The following is a 19,965-nucleotide window of genomic DNA, read 5'->3' as shown; positions in this document are numbered from 1 at the left end:
ACTAGTGACCTGAGAAGACATGCTCATAGGAGGAGGAGCCAAGGCGACTCGTAACTGGTCGGCATACCTAATGCCTTCAGCAGAAACAGTAATAGCTTCCAACTGAGCGAACGTAGCGGGTCGAGGCGACAGAGCAAGATACGACCGGTAATTTGGTGCAAGACCCTCAATAATGCTAGCAACCATTTGAGACTCAGAATAGTTTAGCATGAAGATCCGAGCATTGAACTTAATGTCCTGGATGTATTCCGACAAAGTTTCATTCAAATACTGTACTCTAAAATAATGCTTCTGAACCAAAGAAGACAAAGCACGGGAAGGAATAAAAAACTCAAGCACATGTGCATGAAATTGGTCAACTGTCCACTTTTCTGAAATGGCTCTTATGACATGCTCAGAAAGAGCTCCAGATACATGTGGATATAAGACTTGGAAGAAATTGTCACGACTTAAGGAATACACTATACTCTGATCTTTAAATTCGACCAAAAAACGTAGAAATACTATGACTTCGTCAATCGAATTAGCGGTGAACTTAGATACACCCTTAAATATAGCAGTTAATGGGTGAGGCAAGTTTGAAAAAATTTGAGAAGCAGCAGGAGTAGGTACCTGAACAGCACTGGATTGGTTACAAGAAGGCAATACAGTAGTAAAGAAATCTTGATTAGAACGCTCCTGGGATAGGGTAGGTGTACTAAAAGTGAGGTTAGGACTGAGGTTAGATTGCATAGAAACCGGCACAGATATTCGCATTTGCGACACATTTTCACAAATCTGTGACACCCCTGAAGAATTTACTACAGGTGACGCTTGGACATGGGGATATCTTTGTACAATAGGAAGAGAAACAACTTGGGTCGCAACCGGAGGATGAGATAAAGACACAGTAGAATTAACAGTTCCCATAGGAACAGTTGACATAGTAACTTGCGTACAAGAAGCACCACTATCATTATTCACGGGCAGAGAAGCCCTGGTAACTACAGCAGGAAAAGATTGCACGGGAACATCATTACAAGTGACCACTGCACTAACTTGTGAAGCAGTAGATACAGATACAGTGTCACTGTCACACGTTTCAGATTGGACGGGTACGTTAACTATAGAACTTGAGCTAGGCAAAGAATTACCTTCCAGCAATCCAACAATTTTATCAAAAATATCACAAAACTGCAATAACAACGATTCGCACTCACATCGCTCATCTTCAGATAAATTATGCGCCAACAGATCGCGAATCCTGTCCACGTAATGCTGCACTTGGCCTTTCGCACGTGCTAACTGTGCATCGGACGGTTTAGAAGAACAAAATGACATAATAATGGCTTTATATTCTACAATTTTATCTCTGACAATCGACAAAGATGCGCACACTTCATCTGTTGATAACCCTGGGACGAAAACAGGTTCATTTAGCGATTGTTTCAACAAGCTCGTGTCATCCTTAACCTTTCCTGTCGAATTCAACTTACGAATACGAAGTTCGTAAGCTAATTCCTCCTTCCTCAAATGGAACGGACCTGGGATAGCACGAGACATGTTGATAAAAAAAAGGAAACTACGAGATAATACTTGAATTAAATTTTAGGTTATAATCACCGAATTACCGTCAACTTTGCTTCTTCAGCAACCACGCTCTGCTACCATACTGCAACCTCTCCAAAGGGTAAGGTTACAATTAATAGGTTTAATGAAGAGAAAATGTTTGCTACCGTAATGCTTTCACCAAAAGTACTGTACACTAGGCATGTAAACATGTACGAAATTAAATTTGCAAGCACATTAATCACAGGAAATAAACAAACAGTTTAACCAACATGACTATAAAGAAAGGATAACCGGGAAACGGCTGGGAACCATATCCAGGCGGTGGAAGGTATTGGTAATACTGAAGAAGCGAAGTCAATGTAATCCTAAACTTTACTTAACAAGTTAGATTCGATTTCATATATAAAGCAATAACCAAGATACAATTAAAATAATGACGGCATAATTTCAACAACCATTACAATTTACATGAGGGTAGCATTTAGTAATTAAATTTATTTTACACCGGAGCATCACTCATGACGTTCCACTGTCGTGGCGTTACCTTCAAACACCCAAAACAGTTCGAAATAAATAAAGGAAGGTAACGTTATACTAAACTGAAGAGATACATCAAAGGAGGAAAAATAATTTACGTGTAATCATGGAGCAGAGCATCTTCGGTGGGTAGCCCCCTCAAAAACACTTCTGAGAAAGGGTACCCGACCTAAAGATGAATAATCCACGATGAAGCGGAATTAATGAATGAGATAGTCCCGAGAAAAAAAATTTACTTATAAAGATTACTTCGAAAGGCGTATAACATTTAATTTACAAAACAACAAACGGGAACTATCTCTTAACAAAGTGAAGCGACTTACCGAAACGGCTAAGTCATAATTATAACATTTGGAAGCAGAAGGAAACACGGGTACGCTCCGGCAAGATAAATAAAATGAAACACTACATTTGAAACAGAATACCAGAAAAGTTAAAAAATATTAATCAGTGCTTACCGGATGGCGGGGCCAAGAAGACCCGTACCTTGGAAGGTGACCGTTCCCTTCAGTGGTCAAACAGAAAAGACGCCCTCGCAGAGCAAAGCTCCAGCGACAACGCTTCTCCCCGGAAATTATGAAATATTACCACGGCCAATGAGCGTACGATGATTTCCTTCACCTACCAATCACATTTCCTTTTATTTTCTCCAATAGGAGCGCAGAAAAAATAGTGCAGACAAGGAACATTTAGGAAGCCTCTAGAAAAATTACGAAATTGGTGCAACTTTACGAAACCGGAAATCTCCCACGCCGATGTGGCGCGTGTGGTACAGGATGCACCAGAATTACCATGACAATCAAATAATTTCAAAATCATATTCACATACTGAGGAAAACCAAAACCAACAAAAACCAAAACAAACAATTGAACAAACACTTTACATACACAACCGATCGCCGTCTTCCGAGTCCAAATAATCAAATCCCAATAATCACAACAGAATTTATCACCATTATCTTTTCTACTATAATGGCTTTTGTATTTTGGAATACCTTCTATATGTTTCTTAACTAACTGCACGTTTTCCTCTGAGTAGGCATGTGGTCTGTGCTTGTGTTTGCCTCTTCTATCGTCTGGTGGAGTAGTAGCCCTGTTTGCATTTTTTATTGTATATTTTCTATCCTACCTCTGTTGTGCTGTAAACCATGGATGCATAAAAATGCAACTTTACAGACATCAGGGCTTCTGCCATCTTTTATTACACTGTATTGCACAGTGTTGTTACGTCTACTAATCTTATTGCCTGTATATCTTCTTTTTATGGGTTCTAGCTGCATGCAACCAAACAAATAAGCATTTTGTCTGTTGAAGTCCCCATTGTTCCAGAATGACTTGTTTATACTCTGTATAAGCCCCTCCCCAATCCGTTCAAAGCACTTTTTAGCACATTTACAAGAAGCACCAAGTACATTTCTCGTCTGGATCACTGTACCTTTTTTTGTAGTGTACTCAAGTCCACTATTCCTTGCAAGTTTCTTCCTTTGTTGTTTGTTCACTTTCCTTTTTCTTTTTCTTGATGTCTTCATTGTGATGTATTTATTCTGAGGGTCAATCCTGTTGTGGTCCTCTTCATTCTGGTAACAAAATGATATTGTATAGAAAGTGGCATTTTAAATTTTTAGATCCGTTACATCAATATAATGGTAACCTCATCAATGAAATGATGAATAAAATGGTAATTCACAAATACGAGTACCGGTATACTGCTTTTTTAAGCATTGTATGATTTATACAGTACAGTTGTATGAAAATGTATATTAACTGTATCTCAGTATCATGATCTCGTATAATAGTTCAATATCCAAATAAAAACGCAGCTTAACTAGTCCGCACAAAGATAATGGTAACCAGCAAAAAACATGTGGTTTAAAACAAAACTTGTACTAGAATTAATATTAGTAGAATCTTCCATCTCCTTCTGTAAACTGAAGACTGGATCATTAATGTCATCATTAAAACAGTCAGAATCATTGGAATCACTAGACAATTCACTTAAAATTGCATTAATATCATAACTTCCCTTACTACTGCCAACTGCTGCCTCCATTTTGAATTTGTGGGTTACCATTGTCTCTCACTAGAGTGTGTAGGTTGCGATAGAAACAAACCAATATTGTGCTGCCATCTGTCATCAATAAGAAAAACTTGTAGCACCAATTAGTGTAGATATGGGTTACCGTTGTATTACTCTACTTACTTTGAAATATTCAAATTTGAGGGTTACCATTGTCTTTCCCCATATCCTTTCAATTCTGTTATGACCATAGTGAATCTGTACATTTTTTATGACCTATGTAAAGTAAAACATATCACTGATATTAAATACTGAAATGACTTCCACAATCACAACATGAAGAGTAGAAACCAGGTGGATATACCCTATTGCAGATTACAGAAAACAAAGGCGGGTCATCTAATTTGACCATTAAAGCTTTTCAAGAGATTACCACCTAGGGTACAGGATCTTCCTAAGAGTATATTTAGAACAAGTGTTCCGGGAGATAGTAGGTTCGAATCCCACTATCGGCAGCCCTGAAGATGGTTTTCCGTGGTTTCCCATTTTCACACCAGGAAAATGCTGGGGCTGTACCTTAATTAAGGCCACGGCCGCTTCCTTCCAACTCCTAGGCCTTTCCTATCCCATCGTCGCCATAAGACCTATCTGTGTCGGTGCGACGTAAAGCCCCTAGCAAAAAAAAAAAAAAAAAAAAACCCCTAGCAAAAAAAAAAAAAGAAGAACAAGTGTGAAGCATTCATTGGCTGTTGCAACATTTGTTTCATTTAACAAGGGTGTTCTTTGAAATAGATGTAATTGGTATTTAATTGCAAAATACTGTAAAAAGTACGTACCAATATTGTAATATAATTTATTTGTAAACAGCATGTATGTGGCAGTGCCTATTGCATATCTTATGCTTAACGACAATGATTGATTGATTGATTGATTGATTGATTGATTGATTGATTGATTGATTGATTGATTGATTGATTGATTGATTGATATGTTAAAATAAAAAAGGAAAAGGCAGATTATTATGACCATGGATAACAACTGTTATTGTTTATAAAATATATTACTATAATGTACATGATTAAATTAACACACAGGCCTTAGTTTTAACATTTTCATCACTCTTGTGGCCACACTCCTGTCTTTTGCACCCGACTTTAAGCAACTCTTGCAGTGACTTCCTAAGTCTTGCAAAAAAGTTTTTACATATTTGTTCTGCAAGAGCACAATAGGATTGTTTTCTTATTTTGTTTATCATACTCCTGTTTGAGGAAAGCAACGGGAAACTACCTCACTCCTCATTTCCCTAGTACACCTCTTCAGTGACACCTAGGCCATCTATGACAGCTAATGGTGAAACTGTTGAGGATCCAACCAGCCTTCGGGCTGTATACCCAACATACATACTCCTGATAATCCATTATTAACTTGTGAAATGGGGCCCTAGCGTTGGGAAATTTATCACTAAATCACTCAATTACTTCTCCAGCAGGACCTGTTATTGTATAGATATCATACATAAACACTGTCTCTTCAATGCTGTATTTTAATGCTAAAGAAAATTGGAGAGCAAATGTCTTTGAAGACTCACAACCAAGAATTACATTGAATGCATAAGAACTAAGTTGCACATGCCAGCCATTGGAGGGAACCTTATGAAAAGCACCATCGCATAGTAGGCATTTTCAGATTGTATCGGTCTTTGAATTTGAAATACAGGACTCGCAATTTTTTGTTTAGGATTCTGATACTAAAAGTAGTATCATAGGATTATTTCTGGAGCCTCAATCAACCTTCTTAAATTAAGAATTAGACTTTGTACCAGTTACATGCAGATTTCATCATTGCATGTTACCCCGTAGGATTTTGTGTTGATATGTTGGCCATGAAAGATTTATATATTGCTATCAGAGTACTCCTTTTTCCTTTTAAGAACATTGTAAGTAGGGATACGATATTTTAGCTGTTGGACTGTGCACTAAGCTCCTGAGTATACCATATTACTGTGTTTCTCTGCATGATATGGCTAACAACCACAGTACCGGGCGAGTTGGCCGTGCGCGTAGAGGCGCGCGGCTGTGAGCTTGCATCCGGGAGATAGTAGGTTCGAATCCCACTATCGGCAGCCCTGAAGATGGTTTTCCGTGGTTTCCCATTTTCACACCAGGCAAATGCTGGGGCTGTACCTTAATTAAGGCCACGGCCGCTTCCTTCCAACTCCTAGGCCTTTCCTATCCCATCGTCGCCATAAGACCTATCTGTGTCGGTGCGACGTAAAGCCCCTAGCAAAAAAAAAAAAAAAAAAAAAAAAACCCACAGTCTTTGGCATCTTGAAGCAACAGTTATTATCATCATCTCTGCGTGATGCGTTGCTGATCCATGATGGTAACAAGATGTCCAAAAACAATTAAATGATCCAAATTAATTAGGTTCATAATTGGACAGGATTAGCAATTTAAGCACATTGTAAAATATACACATTTGGTATATTTGTTTTAAGATACCAGTTTGAATTTACATGACAGGTACTGTTTTGTAGAGCCAGTCTTGGAGGTTCACCTTTTGGAAAGTGTCGGTAGATGAAAATGAAATTATTGTCATCATTCTTGCAAAAGTCACACATTCCAAAATCATCTTTTTTTGTATTTAAATACTCCATTTTTACAAAAGGGGTATTTTATAGATTAGCATAACTTTAAATGGTAATTCCTCAGTTTCCATCCAATCAGTGCTTCCTATTTTCACCTATTCTGTACTTTCCATTTACTAGTCAGACAGAAATCAGCAAGAAAATTCAGCAATTTTTGCCTATTTCAAGTAAATTATTTTCATACTGTCAGCAGAACTCTGTCTGTAGTCATAAAAAGTAACACAAAATATGGGAAAACATTTAAAGTTGTTCTTTCTTTAAACCAAGATTTTTGGACTTGGTGGCCTCTGCTAGAATGATGACGAGCAGTTTATGACGACGATTTACAGTGTTTGTCATCTTTTCTCATCATGGTCGAACTTGAGCACAGCTTGTAGAGGGCAGATGAACTTGATTACTTGCTAATGAATTGTGTTGTTTTTTTTTTTTTTGTTTTTTTTCCTACTTTTATTTTTACGCTTATTTTTTGACAATTTGATTTCAGGTATCAGCATCCCCATCTTTTGCCACTCTTAGGCTATTCTTGTGATGGTCCGGCATATTGTCTTGTATACGAATTCATGTGCAATGGCTCCTTGCAAGAAAGGCTAGCATGTCAGGTATATTAGCAGTTTGTTTTCATTTTATGAAATACAATTATAAACAAATTAGGGTGATAGGAACAAAACTACTTTCAAGGTTTCTTGCTGATTGTTTTGCTTGTATTAATATTCTAAGGCAAGGCAGATGACTTAAAAGAGAACTGTTTCCCAGGTGAAAGTGAGATTATCGTGAAACTTCAGTAGTACACTGCTTGTGTGTTAAAGTGTACACCGGTGCATCGTTTTGTTTCAAAGTGTTTCAGAATGTGAGTTTGTGAAGTTTGTGAAGTGTTCTTTGGAGTGCCTAGTGCATAGGCAATTCTTCAGCCATTACTATTGCGTCTAGTGCAGAATACTCTTTTAATTACATAGATTGGTGCCTGCTGGAGATGAAATGATGGTCTGTAATGAAGTGAATGTAATCATTACATGAACAGTAACAAGTACAGTTTTAAAAACTGAAGCTACCAAGCTCGATACCTGCAGTCGCTTAACTGCAGCTAGTATCCAGTATTCCGGAGGTAGTGGGTTCGAACCCTACTGTCGGCAGCCCTGAATATGGTTTTCTATGGTTTCCCATTTTTCACTACAGCAAATGCTGGGGCTGTACCTCAAATAAGGCCACGGCTTATTCCTTCCCACTCCTTCCCCTTCCTGTCCCATCATTATTGTAAGACATATCTCTGTTGGTGCGACGTAAAGCAACTTGTAAAAAAAAAAAAAAACTGGAAGCTAGTGATTTTGCAGAGTATTAGTATTTTATAAATGTGGACAGTATTGTAAAGGAGATAAAAGAATACATGTGTATGCAGCATATGTGCAATAGACACATACATAATATAGAGGATATCTGAAAATAAGTTACGAAAAATTTATTGGCGTAATTCACCCAATAGTGTAACAGGATCCGTCATTTTTATTTTATATTTTGCTAAACCATTTTCTTAATCACCTGTGGTAACTTTGTGTCCTTTAATGTAGCGTACTGAATTTGCAACAGAGTGTTAATATTAGCATTCAAAATTCCCAAGGAAAATGCATGGGGTGTATGCAGAAATGATCCACAACCTTTACTAGTGAGTGGAATGCAGACATTAGCACGCAACTGAGGACTGCACGGTATTGGCAGTTTACATGTGCTGTGAAATTTGAAAGCAACACAGTAGAGTGCATTGTGTGACTTAACACATGTAAGGGAGGGGAGTGAACAAGCAGGGCATTGGGAAGGAGAAATTGAGAGCAGTATTTCTTGCAAGTGTTCGTGATTGTGCCCTGCTGCGAGTGAAACGCACTACAAAAACAAAATTAAAATATGTTGATGTTCACGGTATGTACGATACATAAACAATTAACAGGAATCAGTTATCAATAAATTCCATACCTGAGAAGCGAAAGTGCTTATGTGTAATTCATTAATGTTACAGTATAAGCTAAAAACAGTAATTGGCTGCACATTATACAAATGCAGTAGAATTGTAAACTGCTTTAATTCCATAGATACGTTTGATTGCACTGAACACAAAACTCTCATAACTCAATCACAAAAAAAATGGACATGTGCTCTTGTGTCTCTCAAGTATGGAAATTATCTCCTTAATGGCCTGTGGGTTCTAAATTCGAGCTGTAAAGGCCCAGCCTTCTATGACAGGGAATCTAAATAACGTAAAAATATTTTGCATTAATAGTGGTCTACATTTCTAATTAATATGTATCAAAACACAATAATAACACACGGAACTATGTCAGGCTTAGTTTTACTATCCTATACCGTAGGATACTCCGTACTAAACATAGCCTTTAATACTTGTCAATATCACAGGAAGTGTTTGCAATGTTTGCTTTTATTACACCACTTCCGTTACATGGGTATGTCACTTCTGTCAAGAAGTTGTAGATGTTTCTAAGTCACAAACTTTGACATGCACAAAATGTACTATACAGTCGAACATCAATATCTCGAACCTCCATTACTCTAATTTTCCGTATCTCGAAGTAACTTAAATTTCCTGGCCGTTTGTCTTATTCTTCATGTGTATTTATTTCTCTACTACTCAAAATTCGATTACACGAACTTCTCGATTTCTCGAAGCAAACATTTCCTCCCTTGAAGCAAAAAAATACTCTGTAACTTGAACTTTGAGCAACATTAACTGTGCAGTACAGCATTTGTGGTTTGTGAGGAACAGTTAACAAGTAAAGGAAGGTTTACAGTGGTGCTGCGAGCTAATATGACAAGAACATAAAAACTAAAATTTCTAATGATCGGAAAATCGGTGAAGCCTCGCTATTTCTCTTATTAACAGCTAACAGTTGGATTGAGACTTGAGAGAAGTGTGCCTGTATTGGGTGTTTCACTGTTAATTTAATATACCTGAACTTTTTATTTAATTTCATTTTACAGCATTTGGTTATACAGGCTACAGTACAATAATGAATAGTTTTCCAGTGATTTTTGGTTATCTATGATAATCCATCACACTAAGACAGAAAGGGAACATGCGTCATAGTACATCGTACTGTAAAGGAGAGCATTTATCCCGTATAGACAATGACACTGATCAAGAAAGAGATTCTTGATTGTCACAGGGCAGAGAAGGAATGGCTTCACAAAGATTGTAATAATAGTCTGTCTGCTGAGTAAAATAGCCATCTCTTAGATGATTGAAACAGATACATTTCTCAGAGATAAAGACAGTCCTGACCGGGCGAGTGAGTGAGTGAGTGAGTGAGTGAGTCAGTCGAGTGAGTGAGTGAGTGAGTCAGTCAGTCAGTCAGTCAGTCAGTCAGTGACAGAGAGAGACAGTACAGTAAGAGAAGGTAGAGTGTGGGTTAGAGTGAGTTGATATCTGTATTAGTCAGAATTGACTTGAGTGAGAAGGTAGTCAGTCTTGCATTGTGATGGCGAAGTGAATAATCAGTGTGTGAACTGTTAATATCTCTACTCTTCAGAATCGACTGTGTGACGATGAAGTGATTAACCAGTGTGAGGACTTGTTGATATCTGTACTGACAGAATCGATAGTAAATTGCTTCACTGTGTTTCCCTTTATAGTGTAGTATTGTGTACAATTGTGTATAACTGTGTGTTGTTAAGGAATAGACGTAGCAACAATAAAGTGGTTGTATGTAAGGAAGTGAATGTATCTCTTGCGATATTTACACCAAAATAAAATCGCATTGAGAACGATAAAGAAGACGTTTGACAAAGCTCCATCTCAAATCTTGGTCTTCAAAAAGGTTGCTCCCAAACTTGCGCTTCCTCCAGAGCCAGTGTTAACAAGATAGGGGGACACAGATTTCTGTTGCCTTGTACTAATTCAGACAACTCTGAGAAGATATCTGAAATGACTTCCCAATCCCTAAAAATGACACTGCATCAGTTTGTGACCTGAACAACTTCTCACCTATCCGAGTGTCAGGAATGGTTTGTCTTTCATAGCAACCTAGTACGGTAAATAGCAGAAGTGATCACAAAGCATGAAAAGAGAGGGTAGCCTCTTGTGGCTTCAGTGAACATTGTTGAAGAAACTGTGAACCTTACTGACACTGTTCCAAGTGAAGTAGGAAGTGCTTTCAGTGAAAAGTGTGAGAGTCGTTTGTCTACAAATCTAGGTTTACAGAAACTGGGACAAATTTGCCAAGTTTTGAAAGGCAATCTCTCAGCTGACATAGACGTAAGTCCATCTGTAATACTTCGTTTTAAATACACTGTCCTCAAAAAAAAAAAAATACACTTGATACTTTGGTAGAAGGCTTGGTAAAGTTCTAGCCTACATTGAATATGATTACCATACTTTTTTCAATATTTATTGTTTGGCTATTGTCCTATGAACATTACTGAAGGAGAAGTGACAATGAATAACAACAGAAGGCGCTATTGGAACCCAATCAAATAATGGCAAGTGTTCCCACACATTCCTTAATCATCTCTCGCCAATTATGAAAACCATTATTTCAGCATTGCAGTCGCTCTTGTACCTTAAATGCTGATTGAGCAGTTTCTGAGCTATAAACAACTCATCAACATTCCTTTAATCCCATGGACCTAGTTAAAGCAGTAGCATTGGTGAATGATGGTCATAATTACCGCTGTGTAGTAGAGGTTTTGAATACGTCTCCTACAAGCATTCATCATACTTATCACAGAAAGCCTGGTTCAGGCCATCGTAGGTGCACTTCTGTCCTGAAGATCGCTTTTTGAGGCTGCGAGTGTTAAGTAACTGACATTTTACAGCGGTTGAGGCTTGGAGTAGTTTGATGCAGGTCGACAACGTAACTGTGAGAGTGAACACAGTCGGGAGGCTTCATGAGGCAAATTTAGCCTCAAGAAAACCAGTCAGAGAGCCAGTGCTTCTGCCACAACACCGGAGAGACAGTCTTCATTTTGTGCAGGTGCATGAACATTGGACTGAGGATCAGTGGGGACATACACTCTTCAGTGACTAGTCCACATTCAACTTGAGGTCACCTGACAGAAGGAGATAGGTGCAGAGAAGGGCAGAAAAATGCTTTGCTCCAGTTACCTTTGCCAAGATAACACCATTTGGAGGAGGTTTCGTAATGTTGTGGGGTGGCATAATGTCAGATAACCGTACCAATCTTGCGCTCTTTGAGAACGGCTCCATCGCAGCACACAGTTACTTTGAGAAGATTCTCATGAATCTTATAATGCCACTTGCATTCGCTTTTAACAAAAACTTTGGGCTTATGCACAATAATGCAAGACCCCACACTGCTTAATGTGTTACTGAGTTCCTTTGGAGGTGAGGGGGAAGGGGGTCGACATTCCGACTCTGGACTGGCCAGACAGGAGTCCAGACCTTAAGCAAACTGAGCATGTGTGGGTGGATTTTCAACATTGCAGAAAGAATGTTACCACCCGCATAAACTGCCTCACGGGAAGACCATAGGTGTTTAATGAACGGACATCATGTCGCCTCCACAGAAGCATACTGGGCTTGCGATGGGCTACTGTGAGTCAGATCACTGCCCAGTTGAATATTGGGAGTCGGGAACCTATTTCTACCAGCACTGTATGGAGGCAGCTGCACCGCATAGGCTTCACCACCCAACGTCCAACTCATGCCCTTTTGCTGACACCTCGGCACAGAGCTCAACGACGTGCATGGGCTTGTGAACTTCGGCAGTGGACCATGGAACAATGGCGACGTGTGGTATGGTCCGATGAATACTGGTTCCAGTTGTATCGAGCTGGTAGGTGCGTGAGAGTGTGGCGTATACCTCATGAAGCTATGGATCCTGCGTGTCAACAAGGTTGTGTCCAGGCGGAAGGTGATTCAGTTCTGGTCTGGGCAGCGTTCTCATGGTCACAGTTAGGCCCCATTGTCTGGCTACAGGGAGCGCTGACAATTGCAAATTATGTGGACATTCTTTCAGACCCTCATGCATCCCTTTCTGGCCCTAGAGTACCTTGATGGAGATGCCATGTTTCAACAGGACAATGCGCCATGTCACTGCTCTGTGGTGGCACGCAGGTGGCTGGAGGAGCACTCCAGTGAAGTTATGACCATGGGTTGGCCCTCCAGATCCCCCCCCCCCCCCCCCCCCCGATCTTAATCCAATCGAGCGTTTATGGGATTCTGTCAATGCTGGTGTACGCTATGTGAACCCCGCACCACTACATTGAACTTCTTGGTGACCACTTGCCGCCCTTTATGTACTTCACGTACCCGTACAATGATGAGAAATTCCAGCAGGATAATGCACCATGTCATCGGGCTCAGGTTGTCCAGAATTGATTTAAGGAGCATTCTGGAGAATTTCAACAATTGCTGTAGCCATCTAGTTCGCCTGATGTGAACCCTGCCAAGCATTTATAGGATGTGATGGTGAGGTCCTATCACACTCCAGACCCTGCACCTATATATAGCAGGAAGCTGTGGGTAGCTATACAAATGGCATGGGTCAGAATCTCTCCACAGGTGTTTCTTCTGCTTGTGGAATCGATGCCATGATGAGTTGCTGTACTTGGTGAAGCTAGAGGAGTGTCGACACATTACTAAACTATTATCCCATAAGTTTTGGCATACCATTGTATTCACACTGTGAAGCTGCATATTTTCCCTCAGAATTCGCTTCTTGTGTACGTTCTTCTCCTGATTTGTTTCTCTTGGTTTCTTATTATTGTATTCTGACATCTTGTGATCTTTCATCCTTTCCACATAGCTATCATTGTCAGTGTGAACTACTTCCTCTGCTGTTGGTGCTAGAAAATTAGAAAAATCTGAAATTACTTCCACACAATTCAGATTGTATTTCAGGTAAAGGTGGTGATGAAACATATGATAGATATGAGCTAAGACTTGTCTAATTCCACCCCACAACAATCATATAACAGTAACAGTTTTAAACTTAAGAAATGTTAATGATAAGCATCTCTGAACACCATAAAATTAGTAAGATGAAAAAACATTGTTATTGTTGTTGTTGTTATTATTATTATTATTATTATTATTATTATTATTATTATTATTATTATTATTATTATTATTATTATTATTACCTCTCTCTAATGAAGTATAGTAAGTAAACCTTTTTAATATTATTAAATGGGCCGATGACCTAGATGTCAGGCCCCTTTAAACAACAAGCGTCATCATCAAGCATATTATAAATGCGAATGAATGTTGTATCCCATTTACCTGGTAATTTACCTGGAGGCAATTTGGAGATATGACATTGAAACTATTGCAAAAAATAGGGCATTGGTGAGAACGGTATCTGTTGCGTTAAAGCTAGTGGATGCGGGCATTTCCCCAGCACTCAACCGGACATTTAAATGTCGCGCTAGTACTTTAAAGATGGTGGAACCCAAAATACCACCGCCATATTTTATAAGGTTTTTGTAGGAACAAAATATAAATCAATCAGTTGATCGGTTAGTTACACAATACATCATCTCTTAATTAGTCTAATAGAGAATGATGCTCAATGTGAATAATTGAATGAAATCAGTTACGTCGTCTTCCATTCTTCCATCATACTTAGTATGTTCACTCCTAGAAAAATGACGATCTGCTGCAGACAGCATGTAGATCACACTAAGATACCTTCAATGTTTGTTGCACATATTTTACAAACAGTATTTCTCCCTCTTGAAGTAATCTACATTAAGAAGTCAGTTTACAGATGATCATTTAAAAAGTATTATGAGAATTGTATCAAGCCAAAATATTTCACCATATTTTTAATGTATAAAGTGAGGAGTGATGCCAAACTTCCAATATGAGATAATTTTTTTTTAACCCTACATGCCAGTGTTAGCCTTTTCATTTGTATTCTCACATAGCATATGTCTGTTCTTACAGTTTGTTCATTTAATACAGTATAATATTTTTATTGCATATTTAGTTTTATAAGATTCTAATAGAGTAGCTTTTTCGTCGCCATAAGACCTATCTGTGTCGGTGCGACGTAAAGCAACTAGCAAAAAAAAAAAATAGAGTAGCTTTTATATTATATCAATTTCAATAAAATATAAAGCACTACACCCCACACTGAAATTTTTTTGTCTCAATCAATTGTCCACTGTGATTAGGGTATATGGCTTGCACACCAGCTTGAGTCTGACACCCCTGGTCTAGACCTTTAAAGGAGTTATTGCTGTCTTCTGTAGATTCTTCCATATACTACTATAATTTCACACCTTACTAGAGTCATGCACTTGATCAGTTCTGCCAGTATTTCGTTGGATCTCATTATTGGCTGCATTTTAGAAGTACGTGAATGCAGCAGATTTCAAATACATTATTATTATTATTATTATTATTATTATTATTATTATTATTATTATTATTATTACATAGTACTGCCTTTTCCTGAAGAAACAAAAAATGACATATCTTTGTTGTAAGTTGCTTACTTTGGTTATTGTGCATTAACACAACTTTGTGGGAATATCTCTTTCACTAATTTACTGGTAATAAGTGACATTCTCAAAGTTTCAGAAGTCTTTGGTTTTTAAACACACATCTATCAGTGAACATGAATATGTTGTGAAATATTGTAATTTGAACTAAAAATCTTTATTTTGAAGATACAGTAGGTGGGTAAAATTGACATCGAGAACTAAAATTTAATATCTGACCGTCTTGGAAGATCTCTGCCTTCCTTCTAATTATGAATCTACTGGGTAAGTTGGCCATCCGGTTAGAAGTGCGCGGCTGTGAGCTTGCATCTGGGAGGTAGTGGGTTCGAAGTCGGCAGCCCTGAAGATGGTTTTCCGTGGTTTCCCATTTTCACACCAGGCAAATGGGGCTGTACCTTAATTAAGGCCACGGCTGCTTCCTTCCATCTCCTAGGCCTTTCCTGTCCCATCGTCGCCATAAGACTTACCTGTGTCTGTGCGACGTAAAGCCACTAGCAAAAAAATTATTATGAATCTAATTATGAATTATTTTTTTCCCCTGTAGAGTTTGAAATAATCTGGACCTCTTTCTGCTTGAGAGCATCCTGAATTAAATTTCTGCTACATTCTAGCAGGTGTATGTGTCACTACACAACATTTCCTTATGTATGAAGGTAATCCCAAAATTAAGGTCTCCTATATTTTTATAAATACATAGACCTCTTTATGTCTACAATAGTTTACATCATTTTACAGCCTGAACATTTAGCTGTTTTTCTACATAATCACCATTTCAGTCGATGCATTTTTGTAGATGCTGTGACAGTTTTTGTATCCCCGTGTCATACCAGCTCGCCGCCATGCTGTTCAGGAATTTGTGAACCTCATCTTTCACCTTGTCGTCGGTGCTGAATCGCTTTCCAGCCAATTGTTCTTTCAACTTAGGGAACAAGTGATAGTCACTGGGCGCCAAGTCGGGACTGTAGGGTGGGTGGGTGATGATGATTCACTGAAACTGTTGCAGGAAAGCAACGGTTTACCAAGCGACGTGCAGGCGGTCTCCCGCTCCTTTGTTCATCATGAATTTCAGTCCAACCGGCTGCAAACTCTCTACACCACTTACAAACATTTTTGACATCCATGCACGACTCACCATGCACTTCTGTCAATTGGCAATGGATTTCAATCGGTTCAGTACCTTTTGCATTCAAAAACTGAATAACTGCGCGCGCTTTGCACTTGGCGGTAACATCCAACGGGAACTCCATTCTCAGCGACTGCCAAGCCAAGACTGAGTGCCTCAGTGGGGCGTACACATGTTTATATGCGAGCGCAGGAAACACTCTTCACAATATTGTGACCAACAGCCACACGAAAAGAGTTCTGTATTTATAAAAAATAGGAGACCTTATTTTCGGGATTATCCGCATAGATTGATGGTATAAATCACCACCTTTCAATTCATGTGCATGTTGATGACATGATCTGGTGAGGATTTCTATAATTCTTTCAAAGCCTTGCAACCACTTAAGACGTGTAATTACTTGGCTTGCTGTCACCTTGAGATATGATATTGCATGGCATGGAAGCATGACATGGTGCCTTTCAAATAAGTGAATTAAGTTTGAATAAGTCAGACGATAACAGCCTTACACCAAACTGAAGTGAGAGCAGACACATAACATAAGGAATGAGTGGGATGGTGCACAAGATCAAGTATTGGCCTATGAAATACGCCAAAGTACACACCCTCTTTCTCATGAACTAATTGTTCCAGTAGCCTAGGATTTGTGTAAAATGAATTTTTGAACTATTGTTTCCAGTTCTTCTGCTCAACATTTCTGAGGCAACAATTACCCCAGTTTTCATTGCAGTCAGAAACAACCTATGCAAATACAAGAACATCATTTTCATTTTGCATGAAATATGGAAGGTCTCTTCTCCATTAGTAGACTATATGGTTATGTATAATGTAAACTACATTCCTTTGAATATTATTGTAAATGCTTGAAAATAATCTGAGCTAAACTGATGTGACAATGAATTTTTAAGGAGATTGCTGCATTTTCTTAGTGCTCATATTTGAATCGCCTCTGTCCACTGGGTAAAGCAGCACTCAAAGTTTCCGTGTCACTGAGGGGTTAGTCATCTAAAAGTAACTCTACAGTTACTGCCTGCTGAACATAGCAAAATCTATGGGCTAGAATCTATGGAGGAATTTTGTAAATGCATGCTTTTCATGGCTATTACAGCAGTACCAGTAGAGCTTTTCCTGTAACATGAGGACAAATCCTTCTTGAGCATTTGACTAAAAGACTGACTTCCAGTCACATAAACACTAAGTAAGTTTAAATTATCCATTTGTAATCTGCTATGATTTTGGAATAGGGTGTACGTATGTACTGAAGTATAATTTATGTTTCAGGGTTCTACTGTTGTATTGCCGTGGGACATACGCCTTAAAATTGCCCTAGGTACATCTCAAGGTATTCTGTATCTACACACAGCATATGAGAAGCCCTTAATCCACAGGGATATCAAAAGTGCAAACATTCTTCTTGATCAGAATTTTGTGCCTAAGGTAATGGACATTAGTTTTGTCATTGGTATATTAGAATTAATGTGATATCATATACCGTACTTGGCATCCATGTAATCATCATAAAAAATGCTTGTAGATAAAAATAGAGAATTCTGGTTGTACACTTTATAATCAACATTTAATAATACAAGTAATATACACAATAGCATCCTTTAGACCTTGTACAGTTGAACAGTCATTATCGACATTGGCAGAAAACAAGGAAAACTACAATAAAATAGATAAAGTAATGGTAATAGATAATATCTGTATAGTTGTGCTCCAATATTGAGCACAGTGGAAGGTACCGTTTACCGCAGATACTCAGATTGTTGTGATTATTGGGATTTGATTATTTGGACTCGGAAGACGGCGATCGGTTGTGTATGTAAAGTGTTTGTTCAATTGTTTGTTTTGGTTTTTGTTGGTTTTGGTTTTCCTCAGTATGTGAATATGATTTTGAAATTATTTGATTGTCATGGTAATTCTGGTGCATCCTGTACCACACGCGCCACATCGGCGTGGGAGATTTCCGGTTTCGTAAAGTTGCACCAATTTCGTAATTTTTCTAGAGGCTTCCTAAATGTTCCTTGTCAGCACTATTTTTTCTGCGCTCCTATTGGAGAAAATAAAAGGAAATGTGATTGGTAGGTGAAGGAAATCATCGTACGCTCATTGGCCGTGGTAATATTTCATAATTTCCGGGGAGAAGCGTTGTCGCTGGAGCTTTGCTCTGCGAGGGCGTCTTTTCTGTTTGACCACTGAAGGGAACGGTCACCTTCCAAGGTACGGGTCTTCTTGGCCCCGCCATCCGGTAAGCACTGATTAATATTTTTTAACTTTTCTGGTATTCAGTTTCAGATGCATACTGCAACCTCTCCAAAGGGTAAGGTTACAATTAATAGGTTTAATGAAGAGAAAATGTTTGCTACCGTAATGCTTTCACCAAAAGTACTGTACACTAGGCATGTAAACATGTACGAAATTAAATTTGCAAGCACATTAATCACAGGAAATAAACAAACAGTTTAACCAACATGACTATAAAGAAAGGATAACCGGGAAACGGCTGGGAACCATATCCAGGCGGTGGAAGGTATTGGTAATACTGAAGAAGCGAAGTCAATGTAATCCTAAACTTTACTTAACAAGTTAGATTCGATTTCATATATAAAGCAATAACCAAGATACAATTAAAATAATGACGGCATAATTTCAACAACCATTACAATTTACATGAGGGTAGCATTTAGTAATTAAATTTATTTTACACCGGAACATCACTCATGACGTTCCACTGTCGTGGCGTTACCTTCAAACACCCAAAACAGTTCGAAATAAATAAAGGAAGGTAACGTTATACTAAACTGAAGAGATACATCAAAGGAGGAAAAATAATTTACGTGTAATCATGGAGCAGAGCATCTTCGGTGGGTAGCCCCCTCAAAAACACTTCTGAGAAAGGGTACCCGACCTAAAGATGAATAATCCACGATGAAGCGGAATTAATGAATGAGATAGTCCCGAGAAAAAAAATTTACTTATAAAGATTACTTCGAAAGGCGTATAACATTTAATTTACAAAACAACAAACGGGAACTATCTCTTAACAAAGTGAAGCGACTTACCGAAACGGCTAAGTCATAATTATAACATTTGGAAGCAGAAGGAAACACGGGTACGCTCCGGCAAGATAAATAAAATGAAACACTACATTTGAAACAGAATACCAGAAAAGTTAAAAAATATTAATCAGTGCTTACCGGATGGCGGGGCCAAGAAGACCCGTACCTTGGAAGGTGACCGTTCCCTTCAGTGGTCAAACAGAAAAGACGCCCTCGCAGAGCAAAGCTCCAGCGACAACGCTTCTCCCCGGAAATTATGAAATATTACCACGGCCAATGAGCGTACGATGATTTCCTTCACCTACCAATCACATTTCCTTTTATTTTCTCCAATAGGAGCGCAGAAAAAATAGTGCTGACAAGGAACATTTAGGAAGCCTCTAGAAAAATTACGAAATTGGTGCAACTTTACGAAACCGGAAATCTCCCACGCCGATGTGGCGCGTGTGGTACAGGATGCACCAGAATTACCATGACAATCAAATAATTTCAAAATCATATTCACATACTGAGGAAAACCAAAACCAACAAAAACCAAAACAAACAATTGAACAAACAC

The 19,965-nt window shown here is 38.5% G+C and overlaps 1 protein-coding gene across 3 annotated transcripts in view; it reads left to right on the top strand.

Moving 5' to 3' along the window:
• LOC136864419 (interleukin-1 receptor-associated kinase 4) overlaps positions 1-19,965 on the top strand; it is a 316,630-nt gene that overhangs the window by 209,645 nt on the left and 87,020 nt on the right. For 2 of the 3 annotated variants that reach the window (XM_067141392.2, XM_067141394.2), the window contains 2 exons: positions 7,237-7,351; positions 17,626-17,781. In XM_067141392.2, coding sequence (XP_066997493.1) covers positions 7,237-7,351; positions 17,626-17,781 — 271 coding nt within the window. The remainder of the gene's footprint in view (positions 1-7,236; positions 7,352-17,625; positions 17,782-19,965) is intronic. The other variant, XM_067141393.2, reaches the window with a different exon arrangement.

Source organism: Anabrus simplex, chromosome 2 (assembly GCF_040414725.1).
Source record: "Anabrus simplex isolate iqAnaSimp1 chromosome 2, ASM4041472v1, whole genome shotgun sequence".
In the NCBI taxonomy this organism is placed as follows: domain Eukaryota; kingdom Metazoa; phylum Arthropoda; class Insecta; order Orthoptera; family Tettigoniidae; genus Anabrus; species Anabrus simplex.
Note: the sequence above shows the minus strand (reverse complement) of the source record. Positions and strands in the feature narration are given on the sequence as shown.